This window comes from Erpetoichthys calabaricus, chromosome 1 (assembly GCF_900747795.2).
Source record: "Erpetoichthys calabaricus chromosome 1, fErpCal1.3, whole genome shotgun sequence".
Taxonomy (NCBI): Eukaryota; Metazoa; Chordata; class Cladistia; order Polypteriformes; family Polypteridae; genus Erpetoichthys; species Erpetoichthys calabaricus.
Window position 1 is genome coordinate 61,150,685 of NC_041394.2, and position 23,311 is coordinate 61,173,995.

General features: G+C 36.9%; 1 protein-coding gene across 4 annotated transcripts in view; it reads left to right on the forward strand.

Moving 5' to 3' along the window:
• Positions 1 to 23,311, forward strand: part of gtf2h4 (general transcription factor IIH, polypeptide 4) — a 104,823-nt gene that overhangs the window by 43,555 nt on the left and 37,957 nt on the right. For all 4 annotated transcript variants that reach the window (XM_028800570.2, XM_028800585.2, XM_028800577.2 and 1 more), the window contains exons 6-8: positions 12,435 to 12,523; positions 17,491 to 17,599; positions 23,163 to 23,231. In XM_028800570.2, the coding sequence (XP_028656403.1) occupies positions 12,435 to 12,523; positions 17,491 to 17,599; positions 23,163 to 23,231 (267 nt within the window). The remainder of the gene's footprint in view (positions 1 to 12,434; positions 12,524 to 17,490; positions 17,600 to 23,162; positions 23,232 to 23,311) is intronic.

Here is a 23,311-nt window from a genome sequence, read left to right on the forward strand (position 1 = left end):
ATCGGTACAGGTCCTTTTCTCCCTCCTTAGTGTCCAACCTCTCATACAACTCATCAAACACCTTTTCTTTAGCCTTCACCACCTCTCTCTTCACCTTGCGTCTTATGTTCTTGTACTATTGTCTACTTTCTGCAGCTCTCTGACTATCCCACTTCTTCTTTGCCATCCTCTTCCTCTGTATACTCTCCTGTATTTCCTCATTCCATCACCAGGTTTCCTTTTCCGCCTTTCTTTTTCCAGATGTCACGTCAAGCACCCTTCTTGCTGTCACCCTTACTACATCTGCTGTAGTTTCCCAGCTGTCTGGTAACACTTCACTGCCAGCTAGTGCCTGTCTCACCTCCTCCCTAAACTCAACCTTGCAGTCTTCCTTTTTCAACTTCCACCATTTGATCCTTGGCTCTGCCCTCATTCTCTTCCTCTTCTTGATATCCAACATCATCCTACAGACCACCATCCTATGCTGCCTAACTACACTTTCCCCTGCCACCACTTTGAAGTCTTCAATCTCCTTCAGATCATCTCTTCTGCATGGGATGTAATCTACTGGTGTGCATCTTCCTCCACTCTTGTACATTACCCTATGTTCCTCCCTCTTCTTAAAATACGTATTCACAACAGCCATGTCCATCCTTTTGGCAAAATCCACTATCCTTTGACCTTCTTCGTTCCTCTCCTTGACACCATACCTACCCATCACCTCCTCGTCTCCACTGTTCCCTTCACCAACATGCCCATTGAAATCTGCTCCAATCACCAGTTTTTGTCCCTTGGGGTACACTGTTCATCACTTTATCCAACTCTCTCCAAAAATCTTATTTCTCACCCATTGCACACCCAACTTGTGGTGGACATGCACTAACAACATTCATCATCACACCTCCAATTTTCAGCTTCATAATCATTACTTTGCCTGAAACTCTTTTCACCTCCAAAACACTCTTGACATACTGTTCCTTCAGAATAACTCCTACCCCATTTATCCTCCCATCCACACCATGATAGAACAATTTGAATCCACCTCCGATCTCCCTGGCCGGCCTTACTCCCCTTCCATTTAGTCTCTTGCATGCATAATATATCAACCTTCCTTCTCTCCATCATATCTGGTAACTCTCTCCCTTTACCAGTCATACTGCCAACATTCAAAGTTCCTACCCTCAGTTCCACTCTCTTTACTTTCCTTCTGTCCTCCTGCCTCCGGGCACGTCTCCCCCTCCTTCTTCTCCTTCTTCGTCTTTGGCCAACAGTAGCCCAATTTCTGCCAGCACCTTGTTGGCTAACAGTACTAGTGGCGGTTGTTGTTAACCCGGGGCTCGACCGATCCGGTATGGAAGTTTGTATTGTTGTCCGCATATTGATTTGGCAAAATTTTACACCAGATGCCCTTCCTGACGTAACCCTCCCCAGTTATCCAGGCTTGGGACCAGCACGAAGAAACACTCTTGTTTGTGCATCCCCTGTTGCTGGGTTTCATACTAAACTATTTAAATCAGATCTTATTACCTGTGAGTTCTTTAAGTTTCTAAGATTAAAACGGCGAACGAAGGGAAGGCAATTTGCTACCATGTTAGAAATACAGAAATAATTGCAGCAGGCAGTATACATGGTAAGAAAAGATGAGTACAGAAAATGTTTCTAGGAATGGAAGAACTCTAGAAGTGTATTACATTCAAGCCAAGGGGGAGTATTATGACACTCAAATAGAATTGCTAAAAGTTATATAATTTTTTTTTCTGGAAACTTCTGGGTCCTCCCCTCATATATATTATTTTTCCAATACTTTTTTGCTGCATAAATTTTTTTCACTATTGCCAAAGACCAATTGTACAGAAATCACAAGTGAGATTCTTCTTTGAACCACTGTTACATGTTCACTACATGCAGTATTCTAGGCCTGAGTATGTTCCTTTAATATACAAGTACTTAGTAAATAGCAAAGCTCAATTATCTGTGTAACCATTCAACGCAAATGCAGAGTATCTATGTACTTGACAGCTACTAATCTGCTCTTAAGCAAGTGTTACTGTTGCCTTTACTGGGTGTACTAGGATTTTGTTTATTTTAAAATTTCCTCATAAGAATCATTCTGCAATCCAGCACATCTTGTGTTATTGACTACTGATGATCCCACTTGCTTCATACACTTGGCCTGCAAACACGTATTTGCACTGAGATTGTGTAGTTGTTTTTTCCCTGAGTAGATCATATCATATTAATATTAGAATTTGTTTATTATAAAATTTCCTCATAAGAATCATTCTGCAATCCAGCACATCTTGTGTTATTGACTACTGATGATCCAGCAGACCCCTGTGACCCTGTGTTTGGATTCAGCGGGTTGGAAAATAGATAGGAGCCAATCCCAGCCAACACAGGGCACAAGGCAGGAAACAATCCTGGGCAGGGTGCCAACCCACCGCAGGACACACACAAACACACCCACACACCAAGCACACACTAGGGCCAATTTAGAATCCATTCAGAACATTTCTTCATACTAATGTAAGGAAGTATATCAGGTTTTTAAAGCTGTTCTTACTTTCTAATGCTTCTAGTTTAGGTGCTCTCACAAACCTCGAAATGAACTATACTACTGGCCAAACGTTTTACAGTTCACTTCAGTTTTTATTCAGATTTAATCAGTTGAAATGTAATGAATGAAAATAATTAATGATTTGAGACACAGCATTATTACCCTTTGAAGTGTAGGGCTTTCATTTGGAGAAATTGCAAAGAAAAATCAAAGTGTCAGTGAGTACAGTGTCCTACACAATCCAAAGGCAATTGGAAACTGGAAGAAACTCTGATAGACAGAGATCTGGCAGATCCAAAGTCACAACCCAGTCAGAAGTCAGGTTTCTGAAGGTCACCAGCTTTCGTGATAGGAGCTTCACAACACAACGGCTCATTGTCATAAGCACTTCGTGATTTGGCACTGTGAGTAGAAAAACGGAAGAAAAAAAAAGATAATGTAGAGTAGTGTGGTGCCAGCCCATGTGATTGTTTTTATGGCTCATTGTCTTAACAAGTATCATGAGGAATACGGGTCAATTAGTAAGACTGTGACATGGTGAGAACGGCGACTGAAGTAAAAAAAAGCAGGCAAGAGGCAAGCAGGTCAAAGGTGGACTTCTTTTATTATTTTGGAGGCGCCCAATGGGCAGCAGCAGGGTACCTTTTAATATCACAGCATTCGGAATAAAAAGACTGTCAGCACCTATGGACTCGCCTGAAAAAGTGGAATTGTCAGAGTATTAAGTCAGGTTCCGCATAATCTGTCTACTTTTTTCTCTCCTTTACTAATAGTAATATTTCAATACCAGTGGCTTGACATTTTTTTATTGCTCCTTATTGTTTTAGGTATTAGGTGTCAAACCAGCTGCCACGTAAGATGAAGAGTTATTGTAGGCCACGGCATGGTGGCTCTTTAAAGTAGAGATTTTAAAGCATTTTAATAAAAGGAAAATTAGATTGAGTTGTTTTCATTTCTTTAGCATTTGCTTAGCTTTAAACGACGGGGATCTCAGGTTTAAGATTGAATGGGACAGCGTTAGACATAAAATGAAACTTTCAGGGTGCATGAAAAGCGTTTAGAAAACATTTTTCCAAGTACACTTATGGGATCAGGAAAAAAAAACTACATTGTGAAGGGAACTGATTGTTAAGTTTTGCTATTGAAGATAACAAGTTGACCATTCAAAATTACAAAATGATAGTGGAAGCATAAACAAATCTGCAAAATAATGCCTTCTTTGCACAGAACATCTGGAGTAACATGATGCCAAAATGAGTGCAGGTAAAATAAACAACCATACTTTTATAAACAAATTTCAGCTTTTTCCTTCTAATAAGACCTTAAAAAAAAAAAAAATTGAATAATATTCAAATAGCAACTTTCAATCTGACAGCATTACTACGTAAAATTCAATTAACCTGAAAAGAGCATTGTTATTAAATTACCATAAATATTTGTGTGTATAATTTTAGTCTATCAATTCTTTTGATACTAATAAAAAACAAAAGTATTTCTTTATTTTTTTTAGTGGCCCCTTAGAAATCTTTTTCCAGGGCCCGCCCTTTACTCTTAAGCAATTGGATACTACGTAAATACCACAATGCTAAATACCATAATACTAAGCTTCCTATCATTAATTTCTATGTTTATAATTAAATGTATCCCTAATCCAAAATTTCAAAATTCAAAACTGAAACAGCTGTTGTTGAGTTACGATGATAGTGCAAAAGTTGATGTAAGGCTGAAAGTATTGTCCGCTATATTCATGCAACTATGAATGGTAAAAAAAATTAATTCAAAGTATTGCATCTCATCAAAAGTAGGTGAACAGGACTATAATTAAGTTAATTGATAATTAAGTTCCATAGGAGATATGGATTTCAGTACTCAAAATACCTGACTCCATAAATGTGCCTAATGGCACCATTAGAAGCACAGACAAGGCTGCACAGCATCCACCTTCTCACTGTACAGCACCCACCTTCTGACTGCACACCTAACCGAATAACTAAAGGAAGTTAACATTACTGTCTACATGAAAATGCAAACATGCCATACCAGAAAATAGCTGCCGTGTTTTAACGAGTAATATACCTGTATTCTGCAATGCATCTCTAAAGTCTTAATTTGCTGTTGTTATGCCACATAGTGGTGCAATAATCAGAGTGACAGAAATATATTGTAGAAGACAGAAGCACTTGTCAAACAAGTGGAGCCAAGTACCTTCAGTGGTCTATGCATGTGTGTGTGTCTCTTTTGTAACTGCACTCATTATAATGTACAAATTAATCATTTAGCTTCAGTTACCTTGTACTACAGATATCTGAATGAATAATGGTTATTTTGGCTTTTCATTTTCTCACAACGTCAAGGCAGATTCTTTTATTCTCTCTCTGAAATACTGACCATTTAAAATGCCTGGACTAGAGGAGTTGAGGATAGATGTTTTAGGAAGATGCCAGTATTCCAAAATACTTTTAGTCCCAGAAATTATGAATTAGAGATTTTCAACCTGATTTTGGAATTTTAGCATACTCCATTGTTAATTTTCATAAAGTATGAGGCTCTCCGTCTGTTGCTGAGATTCGATTTTAATTGTTAGAAGGTACCAGTGTCACTGTCAGATTATTACATTAAAACCTTGATAGCCACATAACCTTTTTCCTCATAAAGAAAGGAACAAAAGATGCCACTTGTATAAAAATACATTTTTGAAGATAATTGGATAGACAACAATATTATGTTTATTTTCAATTTGTTTAGATAATAAGTATTTTCTTTTAGACAACAGTCTAAAATGATGTGTTCCATAATTTTGGTCTTTCCTCTCATTACCTTCTTCAGTTCATCTTTACATTTTGCCATAAGTACAAAAATCATTGGCATACAAGAGTACCCATTGCAGGACACTTCTTTGGTCACCACCTTCATCACTATCACAGAACAATACATTCTGAGCAGATTACGTATCGCAACCACACCTTCACCTCAAAATATATTTCTCTCATCTCTCTTAAACATTGTTCATGTTTCCTCATACCTTAACATCACTACAGATTCTACATTTTTCCATACCTAACGTTCTCAAAGCACTCCTCTTGTAGCTCCGTCACATTCTCCAGATCTGCAAATGTATAATAGAGCTTGTTTACCTTTGCTTGATGATTTCCCTTCATTTTCCTAATAGCAAAGATCTGTTCATTACCCAGGCATGAAACCAAACTCTGTTTTGTTTTTTTCAGCTTTTATTCTCTAGCACTCTTATCAACCACCTTTGTTGTTGTAATAAGACTTGTAAATTCTATGTATATGATTGATGAGAGAATTGGGTTACAGCTAAGCCTTGTTAGATGTATGTTTTAAAGCATGCTGTCATGATTTATGATCAAGTGAGATGGGAAATTCTCATATATAATACTGGATGATACGTGTGAAGAGTATTTATTCATGCTCATGAAGCTCATAAATGTTTTTTTATGTAGTTTCTTGTTTGGTCACTGCTTTTAAATGAAGGAAACGGCCATTTTTTGCTCTTAAGTAGAAAAATATTTGGTTAAAATAAAGAAAAAATAATTTTAGCTGGATGTAATTGTCACAGGTGTACAATTTTGTTACATTTTAAATCACACAAACTGTAAACAGGAATGTTGATGTCGTTCAGACTCCTAAGTTATTTTGTATTGAAATTTTACTTCCATATTGGTGGTCTTAAACTCCACTATGCAGTGCATCCCAGCAAATTATGATAATTTACTAAAATATCACAGTGCTCTGATAATGACTCTGTTATTGGTGGGAAATTCATTATTCCAAGTTACACCAAGTTTAATTGCAGGATGCCAAAAATGAAATTAACATAGGAAAGACTATAGAAAAAGTTTAAACATTTTCTACAGTTGTTGAAAAATAATATAAACAGACTAATCAGTAGCACCTCTTGATTACGCAATGTTACTATTAAAATAAAAACACAGGTCTTCAGCCTGATTTAAATAATAAAGTTAATGGTGCTTCCCTACTATTGGTCAGTACACCATTTCAGCATTAGCTAAACGCATGAACTCTTTTATAGATAGTAAATATATATTATGATATATACAATTTTAAATATATATACACATTTTTTATGATAATCCATAGGTTGCATTCACTGAAATAACCTTTTCTTCTTCTTGATGGGTTTTAATGGCATATAGACATTTGTCAAATGAGAGAAAATACAGCACCAATATTTCCTGACATTACCTATCTTAATGTGCTTTCTTAGCTTAAATATTTAGTAATATTTAGTAACCTAAATGGAATTTGTGTATGAGAGTTTTACAATAAACCTTCCTTCCTTATTTGCAGTAATATCAAGAAAAATCAGACATTATTTCTATACAGATAAAAAGTATTTTTCATATATGTTTTAGTTTATGATATTAAACATTTTATTACACAGTTCTATATAGATTATTATGTAATTTAAACACTTTTACCTTCTCATTTGTTAGTTGTTTTAAATAATTGAGAATTTAAAGATTAATGTAAAGAATGGGTTATCATTTAGCTACCAGCATCACCAGAACCAGTTTTGGAGGGGAATGCCTCTGATGTAGGGACTATACCTCTCATTTCAGCATATTAAAAATAATGTTTGTCAAGACAGAGTGTTTATTTTTACATGCAACCCTGAATACAGTTATCCAGTAATAAGTGAAAGATTTACACTTTAAACAGTTTGTTACACATAAGCTACTCAATATTCATTGTCACAGAAACCAATTCTTGTGCAGAAATGTATGAAGCTTAACAAACAGTGAAACAATGTTTGTGAGTGCGTGAATGAAAAGCATTGAGAAATTATATACAATATAAGGTTGTTCATATTCTGAACTTGCCTGGCCTTGTTCGGAATTTTGTTTGTCTCAAGGTAGTCTAGAAAAAAGATAAATGTTGAACTATCTCTTAAATCTCTTAAATTCACTGCTAGTTCCAACAGCTGTCATACTATTTTCTGAAATCTCTTTAAATCATTCATGCCTTGCATCTCTACTGATTTTAATCAATGTGAAGCTTCTGAAGAACTCCTTGTGAAGCTATTTATGCATCTATAATGCATACATAAATCCTACATTTTCAGAAGGCAAAAGGTGTTGAATCTAATGAACCTGACATGATTAAATGGTGACATACCGAAACTAGTCATACATATGAAATCTGTAATTAAGTCTTTGTGTGAGGAACGTAAGCCTATAGTAACCAATAGAAAAGGTAAAATACTCCTGAACAAATAAAATCTGGCTTTTATCTATTTTATTTATTGGTATGCTTGAGAATGTAATTATAAAATTATACTTTAAAAATGCACAATATTAATAAAATATTTTTTAGTTTGTCATGCAATACAATACATAGCATTCTATACACCAAGTAAATCCACAAACATTTCTATATGGATGGACAGAAAACTGATCTGTATGACACAAGCAATAAGTTAGCAAATGACCAGTTAAAACATTTGAAGAAGGCAGTATGAATATTCCTAAATTGTCTTTCTGGTATCGTTCATAAGAAGTGAAAGCTCCAAAAACATTTTTCAACAAATATTTTAAATTTTACATTTATGTTGTCTCAATGTAAAGAATGGCCACTTCCAGTAACATCTATAGGTTAGTGATGCAAGCTGCTTAGATAGTTGACACATTTTCTGAATCCACTTTTTACCATTTTAGTGTTTCAGGGCAAACTCTTGAAGAGAAACAAAAAAAACCTTTCAGAAAGTACAATTTCGTTTATTGCTATTAATGCTTTTTGCAAATTTATTTTTTAATAGCTAGCACTACTAACATTAACACCGGAGGTGTTTCGTCTCGCAAGGCACCCTAAATATCATCAAGAAGAGTCGCGCAAGGCTCAATTGCAACTCTGGTCTGTACCAGGAACTGAGAAGGACGGCTGCGAGGGCTTTGAGGGCAGATGAAGAGGCGTTTGTTAGAGGAATCTGTGAGCAAGTGACACACCATCTGTGGTCTAGCGACCCACGTCCTGCTTACAGAGGAATCAAAGCATTACGCACATCCGAATCTGTTCCTAGAGACTCGCAGTCATGAAGGCTGATGGAACGGACCTTACGGATGACATTGTAGTTATGACCCGCTGGGCTGGCTACTTTGAGCAGTTGTTCAAAGCTGATCCTCTGGCTAGGACGTTGGATATCTCTGGGTCCATGGTTCTTGAGGCTGATCCTCCAATTATTTGTGAACCACCCAATCTCACTGAGATTGCACAGGTGGTGAACCAGCTGAGGGGGGGAAACAGGGATCTGTGGTATCTGGGGTGAACTTCTCCAGGCTGGTGGTAAGGCTGTCCTCCTGGCATAGCAAGCAATCTTTTCTTCCATTTGGCAGACTGGCATCATCCCAACTGACTGGAAAAAGGGACTTGTCGCCCCCATCTGGAAAGGGAAGGGTGATCGCTTGGATTGCAGCAACTACAGGGGCATAACAATGCTCTCGGTGCCGGGTAAGGTCCTTGCTAGGGTAGTCCTCAATGGGATCACCTGCTCACCTACCAGCGACTGGAACAGTCTGGGTTTACGCCTAAGAAGTCTACCATCGACCGCATCCTGGCACTAAGGGTTCTTATGGAGCGCAAACGCGAATATCGGCAGAGTTTCTTTGCAGCCTTTGTCGATTTTCGCAAAGCGTTCGACTCAGTTGATTGAGCTGCCCTGTGGGACATCCTGTTGGTGAAGAAAGATTCACGGATCTTGACTTTGCTGACGATGCTGTGATCTTCGCGGAGTTAATGGAGGCTCTGATCGGGGCGTTCGAGAGACTAAGCGAGGAGTCTGAGTGTCTGCGGCTTGTCCAAGGTAATGCAATATTAATAAAAGATGTTACATATAAAATTGCGAAAATGCTTGAAGTCATGAATGTTGAGGATTGACTGTACACGCACTATTTATAACTCTGAAGCAACAAGTAAAGAGTTTGTAACTATGTATAATTATGTACCTGTCTAAACCTTTACTTTCAAAATTAATTTTTCTTCCAGTCATTGAAATATCTTCTGTTCACCACTAGACAGGTTAACCTTGTATTTCGTACAATAGATTGGGGTTTTTGTTCTGCAATTCATAGATCTTCACCTGGCTTCTGTTGCAGCTGCCCCAGAAAGGTTGCTTTTTCTGTGCATTTCAGATCTGAAATAAATTTATTTCATACATATGTTTTCATACCATCTTCCTCCAGTGCTAGGTCACTGGATGGAGGCAATGCCTTTCCTGGCAGTCCTGGGTGAAGGGCACGCCCTGAACAGGTCCCCAGAGCTAGTCACACACACATGCACCTAAACCATTCACATAGGGGCCAAGATAGTGCATCCAATCAACCCAAACAGCACGTTTGCCATGCAAGTTGGAAACTGGCATACTCAGAAATAGTGGAGTGGATTTGTGACATTAAGTTGATTGGTGAAAGAGGAGTCCCCACATGAAAATTGATTGGTGAAAGAGGAGTCCCCACATGAAACTGCGAGTGGTCGCAGCACTGCGTGATATAAGTACATTTGATCAAAAAGCAGTCCCCTGTAAAAGTTTATGTGGCATAATTCAGTGACATTTAAGAGAGATGGTGTTCCCCATGTGAAACTGCAAGAGGCAGCACAATACAAGTACATTCGATCAAAGAGTGATCCCCATTAAAGTTCAAGATGCATGATTCAGGGATGTTCAATTGAATGGGATGAGTTTTCAAGTGCATTTGACCAAAGAATGGTCTCTCCTGAAAGTTTGGCAGGCATGATTCATTTACATTCACTTTGGGGCATGGTGATCTCTTCTTGAAACTGCAAGTGGTATGTTGAAATAGAGTACACCACATGGAAACTTGTGATTTATTTGAAAGAAAACACCCTTGGGTATGGTAAAATACCATTATTACTTTTGATTGTTATGTGGATTCGGCATACACATCTTCAAAATATGGTGTATTGTGCATAATGATTAAGATAAATAAACCCAAAATTGACTCTTATACATTTCTGTGAATCAAAGAAAGTAAAAGTAGAATACAGCAGTATACAGCAATAAGTAGTATTTTAAGTAAAATAAGCAGATTTGAAGGTGTTCTTCTTACATCTATTAAGGCAATTAATATATTGCTATATTAATTGTGAATGAATGGCGAATATGGCAAATGGAAATTCCTGAAAACTCTGACTTTTTTCTTACAATATTTACAGTAATTTTTTTTTTTTTTTTTTTTTTACCAGTCACCATGTGCTGATTTCTGCTTCTTTATTTCTGCAATTGTTTCACTGTCCAGTGAACTGTTAAAATGAGTATGAATTTAAATCTGACACTCATCTGTCTCCCAGACTCCCACTACTCTTTAGTGTATGACATGTTCAAGTCTTAAAAAATTCTTTATATTGTTCTTTGCCCTTTTATATTTGTCTTCTGCCATCTTCAAAATGATGCTATCTACGGAAATGTAAAATTGTATGCTCTACACGGCAGTTAATTTATCTTTAATTTCAGAATGTGTTTTCTTGTTAGCTTTGCAGTGTATTACTGATAGTTGAGCAAAGGCATTTACACTTTTTTTTTTCATAGGCAAATGGAAAAGGATGCTGACGCTGTGCAAGGGATTATATAACACACAGAAGCTTTTGTTTTATTAAATTTTTGATGGGAAGCATTAGATTGATCTTGCCCAAATCAGTTTATTTCAGCAATTTTAATTAGAGGAGAGGCATGCTGAATGTGTGATGTTTAAAAGAATCCCATATCCTCAGTTGTGTAACCCTTTAGGTGAATTTACATTATTACCAACTTGTAAAAGCTAACTCTGAAACAATTGTGTATGACTGAAGCCACATTTACATGGATACAAGCATCGTATACACTTAGAAAAGCAATAGTACTCTGTTAAAAAAAGGCTTCTGCACTGATACAACAAAGTAGTTTATATAGTATTTATTGCCTGAATATTCAAACCTGTTATATCACATCTGTTATTCTTGACTTTGTTTTCACTGCCACACAGTGTGCAGTTTACATGACTTCAATTCAGATGGGGACATCAGACATGCAATAACAACAGCAGTTGCTGGATCTTTTTGCCTAGTGGATATACATGACTTGGAATCTTAGCCCTTTTATTTTCCTTTCTCGGTTCTTTCAATACACACATGAGACATTCAACGGAAGCAACTCTCTTCTGTTTGTCTGGTCCAAAACTCTGGGTGTCATTCTTACCTATGGCTGAATTGTGTGCATTGTATTTCCGAGTGTGCATTCATTGGTTGCCAGCTCTCGAAGATACACAAGCCCTTTTGTTGGGGTGAGAAGCAGATTGAGTCACTAGGGTTGTTGAACTACACAACTGGTAGTTAAAAGAGCATGTTTTATCTGCCACTGACTCACTATGATTCTGCAAATAAGGCTTGCAAAGGAAACTGCTGGAAAAGTTGTTTAGTGTGATAGGGGCTTTATACTTGGGTAATTATCTCTCCAGAGGTTTTACCTTAAATGCCAACAGTCAATCAGATCTAATCCCTCAATTGAACTCCACACGCAAGCAAGCGACCGATTTAATTAATAAACAAGTTTTCTCTTCACTATTTGATAACATGGAATAAGGGAGGAGACTATCACATTTTATAATTAAGAAAACATAAAGTAAGATAATTGAAGCATAATCTGCAAATTAAAGAAGTTGTTTCCTCATGTCATCGGAGCATTCAGCAAAATATAAACTCCTCCAATGATATAATGTAACAAATATAATTTATTTAAGCATTTGCCTATAAATCTTCCACGCACATTATTCCCTTCTGTGCATGAAGAAATGTCTGTGGCAGCTACTGATTAATCACATTTTTAATGTTATATCTGTTTCTTTTTTTTTTTTTTTTTTTTTTACAGGTAATTCTACACTTCATGGTGGGATCCCCTAGTGCTGCTGTTAGCCAGGACTTGGCACAGCTGCTTATCCAGGCTGGCCTCATGAAGAGGTAAGAACACCAACAGAAAAGAGAGAGTTGAACCATAAGATATGGACAATCTTTTGATGCTGCCAGGTTTAATTCCCCAATTTATACTTTTGTTTGTTTCACATTTACATTTTGAACAACACCTTCCAGTTCTAATATACAAAGCCTTTTAAAAAAATCACTCTGAGCACTTGAACATTGCTTTATACAGTTTTCTCCATGCACATGACCACATTCGTGGAGTTATACAGTAGATATGGTTTCTGTGAAAAACTATTTGCCTACTTTCTAATATATGTTGGTATGTACGTACAGCAAATAGCCACAACATTAAAAAAAACTGACATGTGAAGTGAATAACATTGATTATCTCATTACAATGGCACCTTTCAAGGGGTAAAATATATTAGGCAACAAGTGAACAGTCAGTTCTTGAAGGTGATTTTTTGGAACAAGGAAAAATGGGCAAGTGTAAGGATTTGAGCGATTTTGACAAGGGCCAAATTGTTACAGCTAGACAGAGCATTTTCAAAACGAGTGTTCCCAGTGTGCAGTGGTTAGTACCTACCAAAACTGGTTCATGGAAGGACAGCCAGTGAGCTGGCAACAGGGTCATGGGCACCCAAGGTTCATTGATGCATGTGGGTAGTAAAGGCTAGTCAGTCTGTCTGTCAGAAGAGCTACTATAGCACAAATTGCTGAAAAACTTAAAGCTGGCCATGAGAGAAAGGTGTCTTGAACACTAGTGCATTGTAGTTTGCTGAGTAGCTGCAGTCTGGTCAGAGTGCCTATGTTGACCCCTGTCCTCTACTGAAGGTACTCATGATGAGCATGTGAGTGTCAGAACTGAACCACTGAACAATGAAAGAAGGTGGCCTAGTCTGGTAAATCTTGTTTTCTTTTGGATCATGTGGATGGCTGGGTGCGTGTGTGTGTGTCATTTACCTGGGGAAGAGATGGCAGCAGGATGCACTATGAGAAGAGCGGAGGGAGTGTGATGCTCTGTGTAATGTTCTGTTGGGAATCCTTGGGTCCTAGTATTCAAGTGCATGTGAGTTGGACACGTCTCACCTACCTAAAAATTGTTGCAGACCACATAACCTCGTCATGGAAACAGTATTCTCTTATGGCTGTGGCCTCTTTCAGCAGGATAAAGCGTCCTGACACAGTATCATTTTTCTCAAACCATTCATGAATAATTTTTACCAAGAGTTCAGGGTGTTGACTTGTCCTCCAAATTCTCAAGATCTCAATACGATGGAGCATCTTTGGGATGTTCTGGAAAAAAAAAGTCCAATCCATGGAGTTCTTACCACACTTCTTACATGACTTGAAGAATCTGCTGGTAATGTCTTGATGGCACATTCACAGGACAACTTCAGAGATCTTATGAGGTCCATCCCTCGATGGGTCAGAACTGTTTTTATGGCACAAGGGGGACGTACACAGTATTAGGCAGGTAGTTTTAATGTGGCTAATCGGGGTGTGTGTGTATAACGAAACTCACAGAATCAAAAAAAGTATTTTGTTATAATTGAAATTTTGTTATGACAAATATGGGGAAAATATGTATAGTACTGTGACCGGGCCACCAGCAATTCGCCATGTCTAATGGCAGCGGCGCAAGGACAGCTCCGTAGCTACTCTGCTGCATCTGGTAAGCAGTAAATCAAGGACAATTAGTTGTCCTCTGCAGAATCAGGGTTAACACGTACCATGCTTGACACACAATTTTTAACATTTAACACTGGGCTTTGATCTGCCCTTCCTCACGCTCTCCTGAACTGTCTTTTCCAGACTATGTCTGCCACAGCATTGATTCCGAGCTGGTTGTGTTCTTGTCATCCAAAGATGGGAGCTTAAAGCTTTTTTTTAATAGAAATACAGGTATGAATACCGAATGAAAATGAGACATTAGATGTAACTTTTTTTGTTAGAAATACAGGTATGAACATAAATGAAAATGAGACATTAAGTTTAAAATAGTCCATTTTTTTAACAATTCTTTTGTGTTTTTGGGTCATTGTCCTGCTAAAGGACCTTTGATCTTTGACTCATACATATTTTTCTGACAGTGGATGGCATATTCTACTGTAAAATGTCCCGATAATCCTGACATTTCCTGTAGCACCAAAAGCAGCAAATAATTTCCCACAGCATTAATGAACCTTCAAAATATTTAACTGTAAATGGGATGTACTTTTTCTTTACAGATTTCATTTCATAGTTTATAAACAAATTACCGCTGTGCATTTTCAAAGAGCTCCACTTAGGTTTTATCATTCCATAGAGTATTCTCATAGAGAGATTTTGGTTTCTCTAGGCAAGTTTGGCAAAAGATAATTATAATAAAAGACTATTTGTCTTTTAACAGTGGGGGTGGGTCTTGTCCTTCACCAAAGAGTGTTTCACGGATTAGTGTGCAGAATATAGTACAGGTTGAAACCATTATTGTAGTTCATTTCAGGTCAGCTTTTAAATTTCTGGATGTTTTAGGTAGGAATTTTTCAACACTTTACACCAACCGTCAGTTATTTGATTGATTTTTCCTTTTCCTAACACTTATTTGGAGGTTTTTGACAGTTCCATTAGCAGCATGCATCTCACTAGCATAAGGAAGTGTGTAGCCATGAATGCCAAGGTCTCCTGGAAATGACCTTGTACACTTTTGCATCTTCCTGTTTTCTGATGGTCTTGGATGACAGCTATGTTGTCTTTGGCATTTTCAATAAGGAAAAGGAATTAATTTTACTGGTCTAAGTATTAAATCCATGATTCATTGGTTAATTCATGCCATATGAGTGCTCAGAAATGTTTTACAGGTGAATCTTGTTTTGCTGCAATTTGAATCAAGTTCTTTCAGTCAAATTGATGTGAGTTGTTCAGTAGGGTACCAATATTTGCCATGACAACTTTTCAGCTTTTATAACACTTCCACACATTTTCTTTTTCATTTTTACTATTTGATCCTGTGCTGCTTTGAATCAGATAAATTAGTTAATATAAACCCTAGCTTTTTCACTGTGATAGTGTACATAGTAAACCTAACATGTAGTAAACCTAACATGTAAGGTTCTAACAAGAATGACCTCATCTGTGTGTGTGCATGTAGCGAGAGAGAGAGAGAGTGAAATTAAAATGTGCAGTGGGTATAGAAAAGAATCACACCCTTTGAAAATATTCATATTTTGTTTCTTTACAGCCTAAAATGTAAGTATTTTTGTGTATGTTTTCAACGTCCAGTTTTCCAAGTGTAATCAGAGAGGTCAGCTGCACGCATATTGCTATTACAACAACACTGGACAAATTGCATCAGCCAGGGGTGAATCACCAAAATAATGAGCTGGCATTACATCATCTATAGCAGGAGAGCATATAAAAACATCAACGTCACAGGTGCTTTTTCTAACTAATGCAGCAAAAAGGCACTAGTTGGAAAAATTGGGATAGCGAGTTACTTCAAAGAGCCATGTAAAGAGCAGAGAAATCTATCCGTTGTGGTGCCTGGTGCTGACACTACACTATAAAGGAGTCTTCAGAGAATTAATTTGCTTATGTAAATAGAAAGCATTTCCACTCTATTAATTTGCAGTTCTATGGTCCCCAGAAAGTGTGTCACATTGTGCAAGCTTGTAGCGTGCTGCATAATATGGCACACAATCGTGACTTTCCTGTACCTGAAGAGATGCGATATAATGAACCTGACCTTCGGACCTCGGGCACCGTTACAATTTCATTTGAATGTAATTAGCAGAATTTAAAAGCAGGTAATCAGGCACAGCATTTATTTTTTAACCAGTTCATTTCATTTGTGGTCAATATCACATAGTATAGACCTATATTCCGTAGGTCATTGGCAAGCATCTCATTTGCCAATGTCCACTACAGAATTTTTTGACTTAAGAACACTGTCAGCACACAGCCAGGTGGTCGCCTAGCAGTTTCCGAGGCAGAGGTGTGTGTGCAGCCAGTGCCTGAAGATGGGCAGGCCACAGCAGCACTATTACCGCTTGGAGTGGTGTCCTCGGCATGGGGGTCAACTTTTGTAATATTGTCTCGAACACAATACAGGCACAGTGGACAGCAAATCGCTTCTCACATCGACTTTGATATCTGATCACTTCTTTTTTTCAAGCACTGTGTGACTTTCTGAACTTGAACTTACAAGTGTTTCCTCCACATTGTGTCACTACATCAGCTTCCTTTTGTTCCTTATACCACTGCTTAAGCTAACAAATAGTACATTTTTCTTTGCTTCCACTTTGCATTCACTGAAATTCTTTTTTCATTGTGCTTTTGCCATTGTCTTTATTGATTTGCATATTCAAATATGTGAAATTCTGGGAGGAGTCAGAGTGGGGCTGTAGGTGCGTACATTTGGGTTATATTTCACATTCTTTGGGTTTTATAAAGGGGAAGTGCGTGGAACTTGGTGTAAACACAGTTTTATGCATCTGGATTTTTTTGTGCACACGCACATTTCCAGTTTTGTCTGTGCACCATGTTTTTTCGTGTGAAAGAGCCTAGACTTAAACCCTGTTGAAAATCTGTGGAATGATGTGAAGCTTGCAGTCCACCAATGGTCACCTTCCAATTTAACTGAACTTGAACAGTTCTATAAAGACAAGTGGGCAAATATTGCTCAGTCCAGACGTGCAAAGTTGGCACAGAAGTATCCCAGCAGACTCAAGGTACTAATCAAAGCAAAAGCTGGTTCCACAAAGTACTGACACATTTGATCCTTTACCAATTCAAACTTTATCAGTTTTTTTTTTTTTTTTTTTTTCAGAAATGTTGACAGTATGTTTTTGACATGGATGTTATAGGTTGTATTGATTAATTAAAGCTGAAAAAATATTTTTGTGTGTGTTTTAATTTTAGGCTATAAAGCATCAAATTTGAATATTTTCAGAGGGGGAATTCCTTTCTATACCCACTGTATGTAGATATATTAGCAGATTAAATAATGTTTTACTCTTCCCATCCAGTGAGTCTGGAGAACCTCCATGTATCACCTCTGCTGGTTTCCAGTTCCTTCTGTTGGACACTGCTTCTCAGTTATGGTACTTCATGCTGCAATATCTGAAGACAGCAGAGGTATGTTTATTCATTGTAAATAAAATATTTTCTGTGTTATGATTTTAATAACATGAGCTAGCAATCTTTGAAAATTGCTTACAAGTAAATTGAGGAACTCTGTTATCTCCAATATCTATAAACCAGTAATAACATCTACTTAGTTAATTTAGAAATAGAGAAATAAGAAAGAAACTTGGTAACACTACTGATATTGAAGTTGCTATAGCTAAACTATAACCAGTCTTAAAAGATTCTGAAAATAAGTTTAAAAAATTAACCCTATTTGCTAATCAGTTAAAATGTAGTGTTTCATTTGAATGTAGTTTGTTGTAATTAATCCATCTTATGACAGAGACATTTAGTTGTTTTGGGGGTCTTTATTCTACATGCAACTTCAGATGAAGATAAGCAGTGTATAATTTTTCATAGCATATTTATAAAAAAAACTAGATATTTTCCTTAGTTCATTGCAAGGTTATTATAGTTAACGAAAACTAAAATCAAAACTGAAACTATTATTAAAAAAACATTTTCGTAAACTGAAATAAAATAATTAACAAAACCGAAATGAAAAACTAAAACTAAATGAAACTATTAAAGTAGCTGGAAAGACTAACTGAAATAAGATAATAATTTACTAAAATATTTTTAGTTTTCGTTTTTGAATGAATATTCTTGCCATTAGTCTTTAACCCTTGTAAGTTTTAACTCTTAAACAGAAAGTCATCCACCACGAGCCGCCCGCATATATTCATCCAGTGAACGGCGGCTGGTGACTGAGGGCGGCTGTTCACACAGCATTTGCGGTGACAGAGCAAGCTGAGTGCGGGTGCGTAAAGCGTGCGAAATAGAAAGCGATTTTCATGCCACCTTTCTTTGCGCTTGTTCTATATCAAGATGTAATTCAAACGGCTGAAATCAGAATGTGCTTGTCAACAAAACATTTACCATATGGACAGAAAAATCACGAGTGAGTAACGTTTCAGTTTATTTCTCAGGTGTCTGCTTTTTGTTGACAGCAATTCACCTGCCACTTCGCACTGGAGAAATCATTTTTACTTTCTCATATACGAAGTATAGAGAAAGTATAGTAATCATGAAAAAATTCGACCAAGATATTTTGATGAATCTTGACGTTATAGACTAACCAGTGTCCAACAATATTGTTCTTTGGAACTGTGTGTGCGTGTGCGTACGTGTGTGTGTGTGTGTGGGCCTGTGTGTGTGTGTGCGTGTACTTGTGTGTGTGTGTGTAAAAACACGATAACTCAAAAACGCAACTAGATAGATGGATGAAATTCAGCATGTGGTTGTTACGCCACAATTATACTTCTGTATTAACTGTTGGGCCAAATCCATCACCCAGAAGTGGTACTTTACCTGAACACATTTTTTTTTATTTATACAGTTGCAGAGTCCGATTTATTCAAATTCACTTTTATAATAATTGTTCAATATATTATTAAATTGATTTCTTGTTGATGGTTCCTTAATGTACAGAATATAAAAATATAATCATTGTCTTGCGGTTTACTCCTCAAATGTCCATCCCCATATCTGAGTATACAAGAAAATCGAGGGGAGAGCACTCCCGGTTTTTGAAAATAAAATGGCACTGATTGAGAGACTGACTAGGTCATCATACAAGATCAGCATGTTGTTGCTGACCAGTCACTTTTGCTTTAAAAACATTGTTTAACAACGAAGCGATACAAACAAAGGTAGACAGTCTGATAAGTGATGAAAAACTAAACATACTAATGGGTTTTGTATTTATTCCATATTTATTAATTTTTATCTTTTTCAGTTCATATTCACAACTCAAAATACCTGATATTGTGAAAGTAATCCATCCAACCATCCATTTCCCAACCCGCTGAATGCCGAACACAGGGTCACGGGGGTCTGCTGGAGCCAATCCCAGCCAACACAGGGCACAAGGCAGAAAACAATCCCGGGCAGGGTGCCAACCCACCGCAGGACACACACAAACACACCCACACACCAAGCACACACTAGGGCCAATTTAGAATCGCCAAACCACCTAACCTGCATGTCTTTGGACTGTGGGAGGAAACCGGAGCGCCCGGAGGAAACCCACGCAGACACGGGGAGAACATGCAAACTCCACGCAGGGAGGACCCGGGAATCGAACCCAGGTCCCCAGATCTCCCAACTGCGAGGCAGCAGCGCTACCCACTGCGCCACCGTGCCGCCCGTGAAAGTAATCCATTAGCAGAATTATATTTTAAAATATTTGTCTCCCTTTTTTCAATGTTTTTCTCTCTTTATCAAAATAGATAGTTGAAATATCATATTCTTTTTGTTCTTAACATCAGCCTTATCAAACATATTGCATACCAGGGATTTTTCCTGCCTTGCATCCAAACCTGCTGAGGTAGACTCCAGATTTCCTGCAGTTCTACTCTGGATAAACAGGTTTAGATAATGTATATGTTGTTCTTAATCTCAGACTCTCTGAGATCTCTGTTGTTTTATGCCTGTCCGTACTCCTATTACCTGCTCTTGCTCTTCTCATTATGGGCTTACTGTCCTTTATGGTGGTCTATTCAAGTCTCACTGCCCCTAACCTTGACACTACATGCTTGTTGTTCTTTGTTTCCCTTAATACAGCTAGGTGGAGTCTGCACACTCATTCAAGTCTAAGAGCCTTGTTCTTCCTAAGCCCCTGTGATTTTCATGAGAAAATATTTTTAAAATGATAAAATTGTGTAAAATTGTTCATATTCAGTGTCTAGTTTTGATTATGCTTGTTATTATCAGACAAAAACAAAACCAGATAGTAAACCAGGCAGTGTAGTATGCTTCCACTAACATTAAACTCATATCCAAATCTGTTAAGTGTACAGTTCTGTCTGATTGTGACACAAAACTAACTCCATAGACGCTCCATGCCATAATTAGTAAAACTAAAACTGAAACTAATATATATAAAAATAAAATAGAAATGTCTTTGTGAAATAAAAACTAAACTAAAACTAAAAATACGCAATGAAGGAAAACTAAAACTAAACTGAATTTCCAAGTAAGGTCAGAAAAAATATAGAAATAAAAACTAATATAAAAAGGCAAAACTATAATAACCTTGGTTCATTGTCATACTTAAGAACACATACCATTAAATATTAGTACAAATTTGCCCTATGCTGGTGACATCTGCATAAACAGGAAACTAGTTCACCAATTAACTTATGTTTATGTACTGAATATAGCTCTTATAAGTGGACTGTCAGTATTTTATGCCCAATTTACCAAATGAACTTTTTTTTAATACATGGTATTTAATTAGCTAATGGACAACTCTGATAAATTTAATCTATATTAGTTCACACTCCTGGGCATCTAATGTAAAGTATTTAACATATTCCAAACATTTTTTTTACAGAGAGCAACACAGTATTATTTAACAGTATGTTTGAAAACAACAACATGAATCTTTACATATCTTTACATAGTGCTCTTTGTTATACAGATACTGTCTTCCTCAGTACTCCTCTACTTGGTACATAAGTATGCTCCCCGGTGTATCACTGCACAAAAAGCTCTTAAAAGTGTGTTACCTAATTATTGACTACTATATTTTACCATTTAGCTTTGTAACAATTTAAATAGTATTTTGACTTTTATTCATTTATCTCTCAATTTAGTAGCCATCTTCTCTTAATAAACGCAACATTGTCAACATTTGTTCATATTCATATCTCTGTATTATAACATAAAATCTTGGAAGGAGACAAGACGTGATTTTCTCGGAGAGACACTTATATGTCCCACGAGAATGTTGGCGCAGTACACATGCAGGGCAGGTTAGAGATAATGGAAGTACGAAAATTCAAAAGTCTCCAAAAAATGATAGTACGGATCGCATTAGCTCATACAAACAGAAATTATTATTCGGTGAAATAACGGAACAGCGAAAAGAGATCGAATATATTGTTTGGATTTAAACTTTAAGTCTGAGACTTGTAGGTCATCTAATACATGTTGCCATCAGGGGAAAAAAAAAGTAGCGTTTCTTCCCAATGAAGAGGTGTATCCGCAAGAATTAAAAGATTCCAATTACGTTGGCGTGGTACACATGCAGAGCAGGTTAGAGATAATGGAAGTACAAAAATTCGAAAGTCTCAAAAAAATGGATAGTAATGAGCGCATTAGCGCAAACAAATGTAAATTATTACTCGGTAAAATAATGGAACAGCGAAAAGAGATCGAATATATTGTTTGGATTTAAACTTTAAGTCAGAGACTTGTAGATCGTCTAATTCATGTTGCCAGGGAGAATTAAAAGATTCCATAAACAGTGGCGCGGTATGAAGTCCCGTGAGACGGAGACTTTTAACATGAGATTCTTTCAAGTCATGCCCTACTTACAACTATTTTCAAACAAGACTACAATCATCTAACTTCAGTCGTGTGAATGCTTTTGGTAGACGCACTTCCTGTGCTCTCAGCACTTATACATTTTATCCGGACAATAATTTTGTACATTCTAGATGACACGTCAACGAATAAGCGAAGAATAAAGAGCAAGGACAAACATTTGAAAAACTCGTTTTATTTATTAGAGGGAAAGAAACGATATTCACTCACAGGCAGTATATTTTGCAATGAAAGTCCAAACATGGAATCAAAATTCAGTGTGATCCTGAAGAAAAGTTAATTCCAAATATTGTCTTTACTAAAGTTTTAAAGTAAAAGTGAAAATAATGCATATGTAACAATTCCCATGAAAATAACAATCTCTTTAAATTGTGTATCCGGTTAACCAAACCCGGGGGTGGGTGAGGAAAGCAAACAGGGGGCGGAGCCCCCTAGTAATGTAAAAAAGTAAAAGGGTTCTGAACACACAGTATTATGGTTTTATTCACATTTTTATGGTTTAATTTTATGAGCAGTCCTGTGCTTTGTAAAAAGGTACAGTAGGGACTTCAGAATTGTAATACAGTCTTCTGTAACATTTCATAGCTGGTTTAAAGAGGTTTTTTAACAGGGCTTCATCCTTCTATCTGTATGCACATCTGAAACAAAGTGTAATGTTCTTTTATTTTTAGCTTACTGCAGGTGTGATCTACTACATTTATGGGAAATGAAAATGAATACAAGATTTTTTTATTCATAAGTCTGCAACATATACAAATCAGAATAAGTAAAACATTTTAAATATTTATCATACCAGACTGATAAGCATTAGCCTTGGCTATTCAGTAGATTGGAATTTTTTCCTTTGTGCTTAGCAATGTGTCATTGCCAGCAACCTGAAGCAATGGATCTTGATCTGCTTGGATAGGTTTGGGCATCCTTGTTTGGTTCTGGGCTGCATTATTCTTTATTAAGTCGCTTAACCCAAAATACATATATTTTAATCCCCTGAGCAGAGTCCTTAGTCCTCCAACTGGTGTTGCCCTGCATTATTCAGTATTCACCTCTTCATCTCTGGGGCTTTATTGGTTTGACACAGTAAAAATTTGAAAGTCTTATCTTGTAGACTGATAGCTAAAGATGGTATTCCAAACCCTGTTCTTTTTGTTATCTATAAGCTTCTATATATGTATTTCTGCAGGTTCGAGGAATGGATCTTGTTGAAATCTTGTCATTTCTATTCCAGCTCAGTTTTTCCACACTTGGTAGGGTGAGTTCTCTTTTGAATGTACATTTTATGTAGAAAAAAGCTTCCAGGTGTTGTCTTTGTTTGCTAACTTTTGTTTTGTA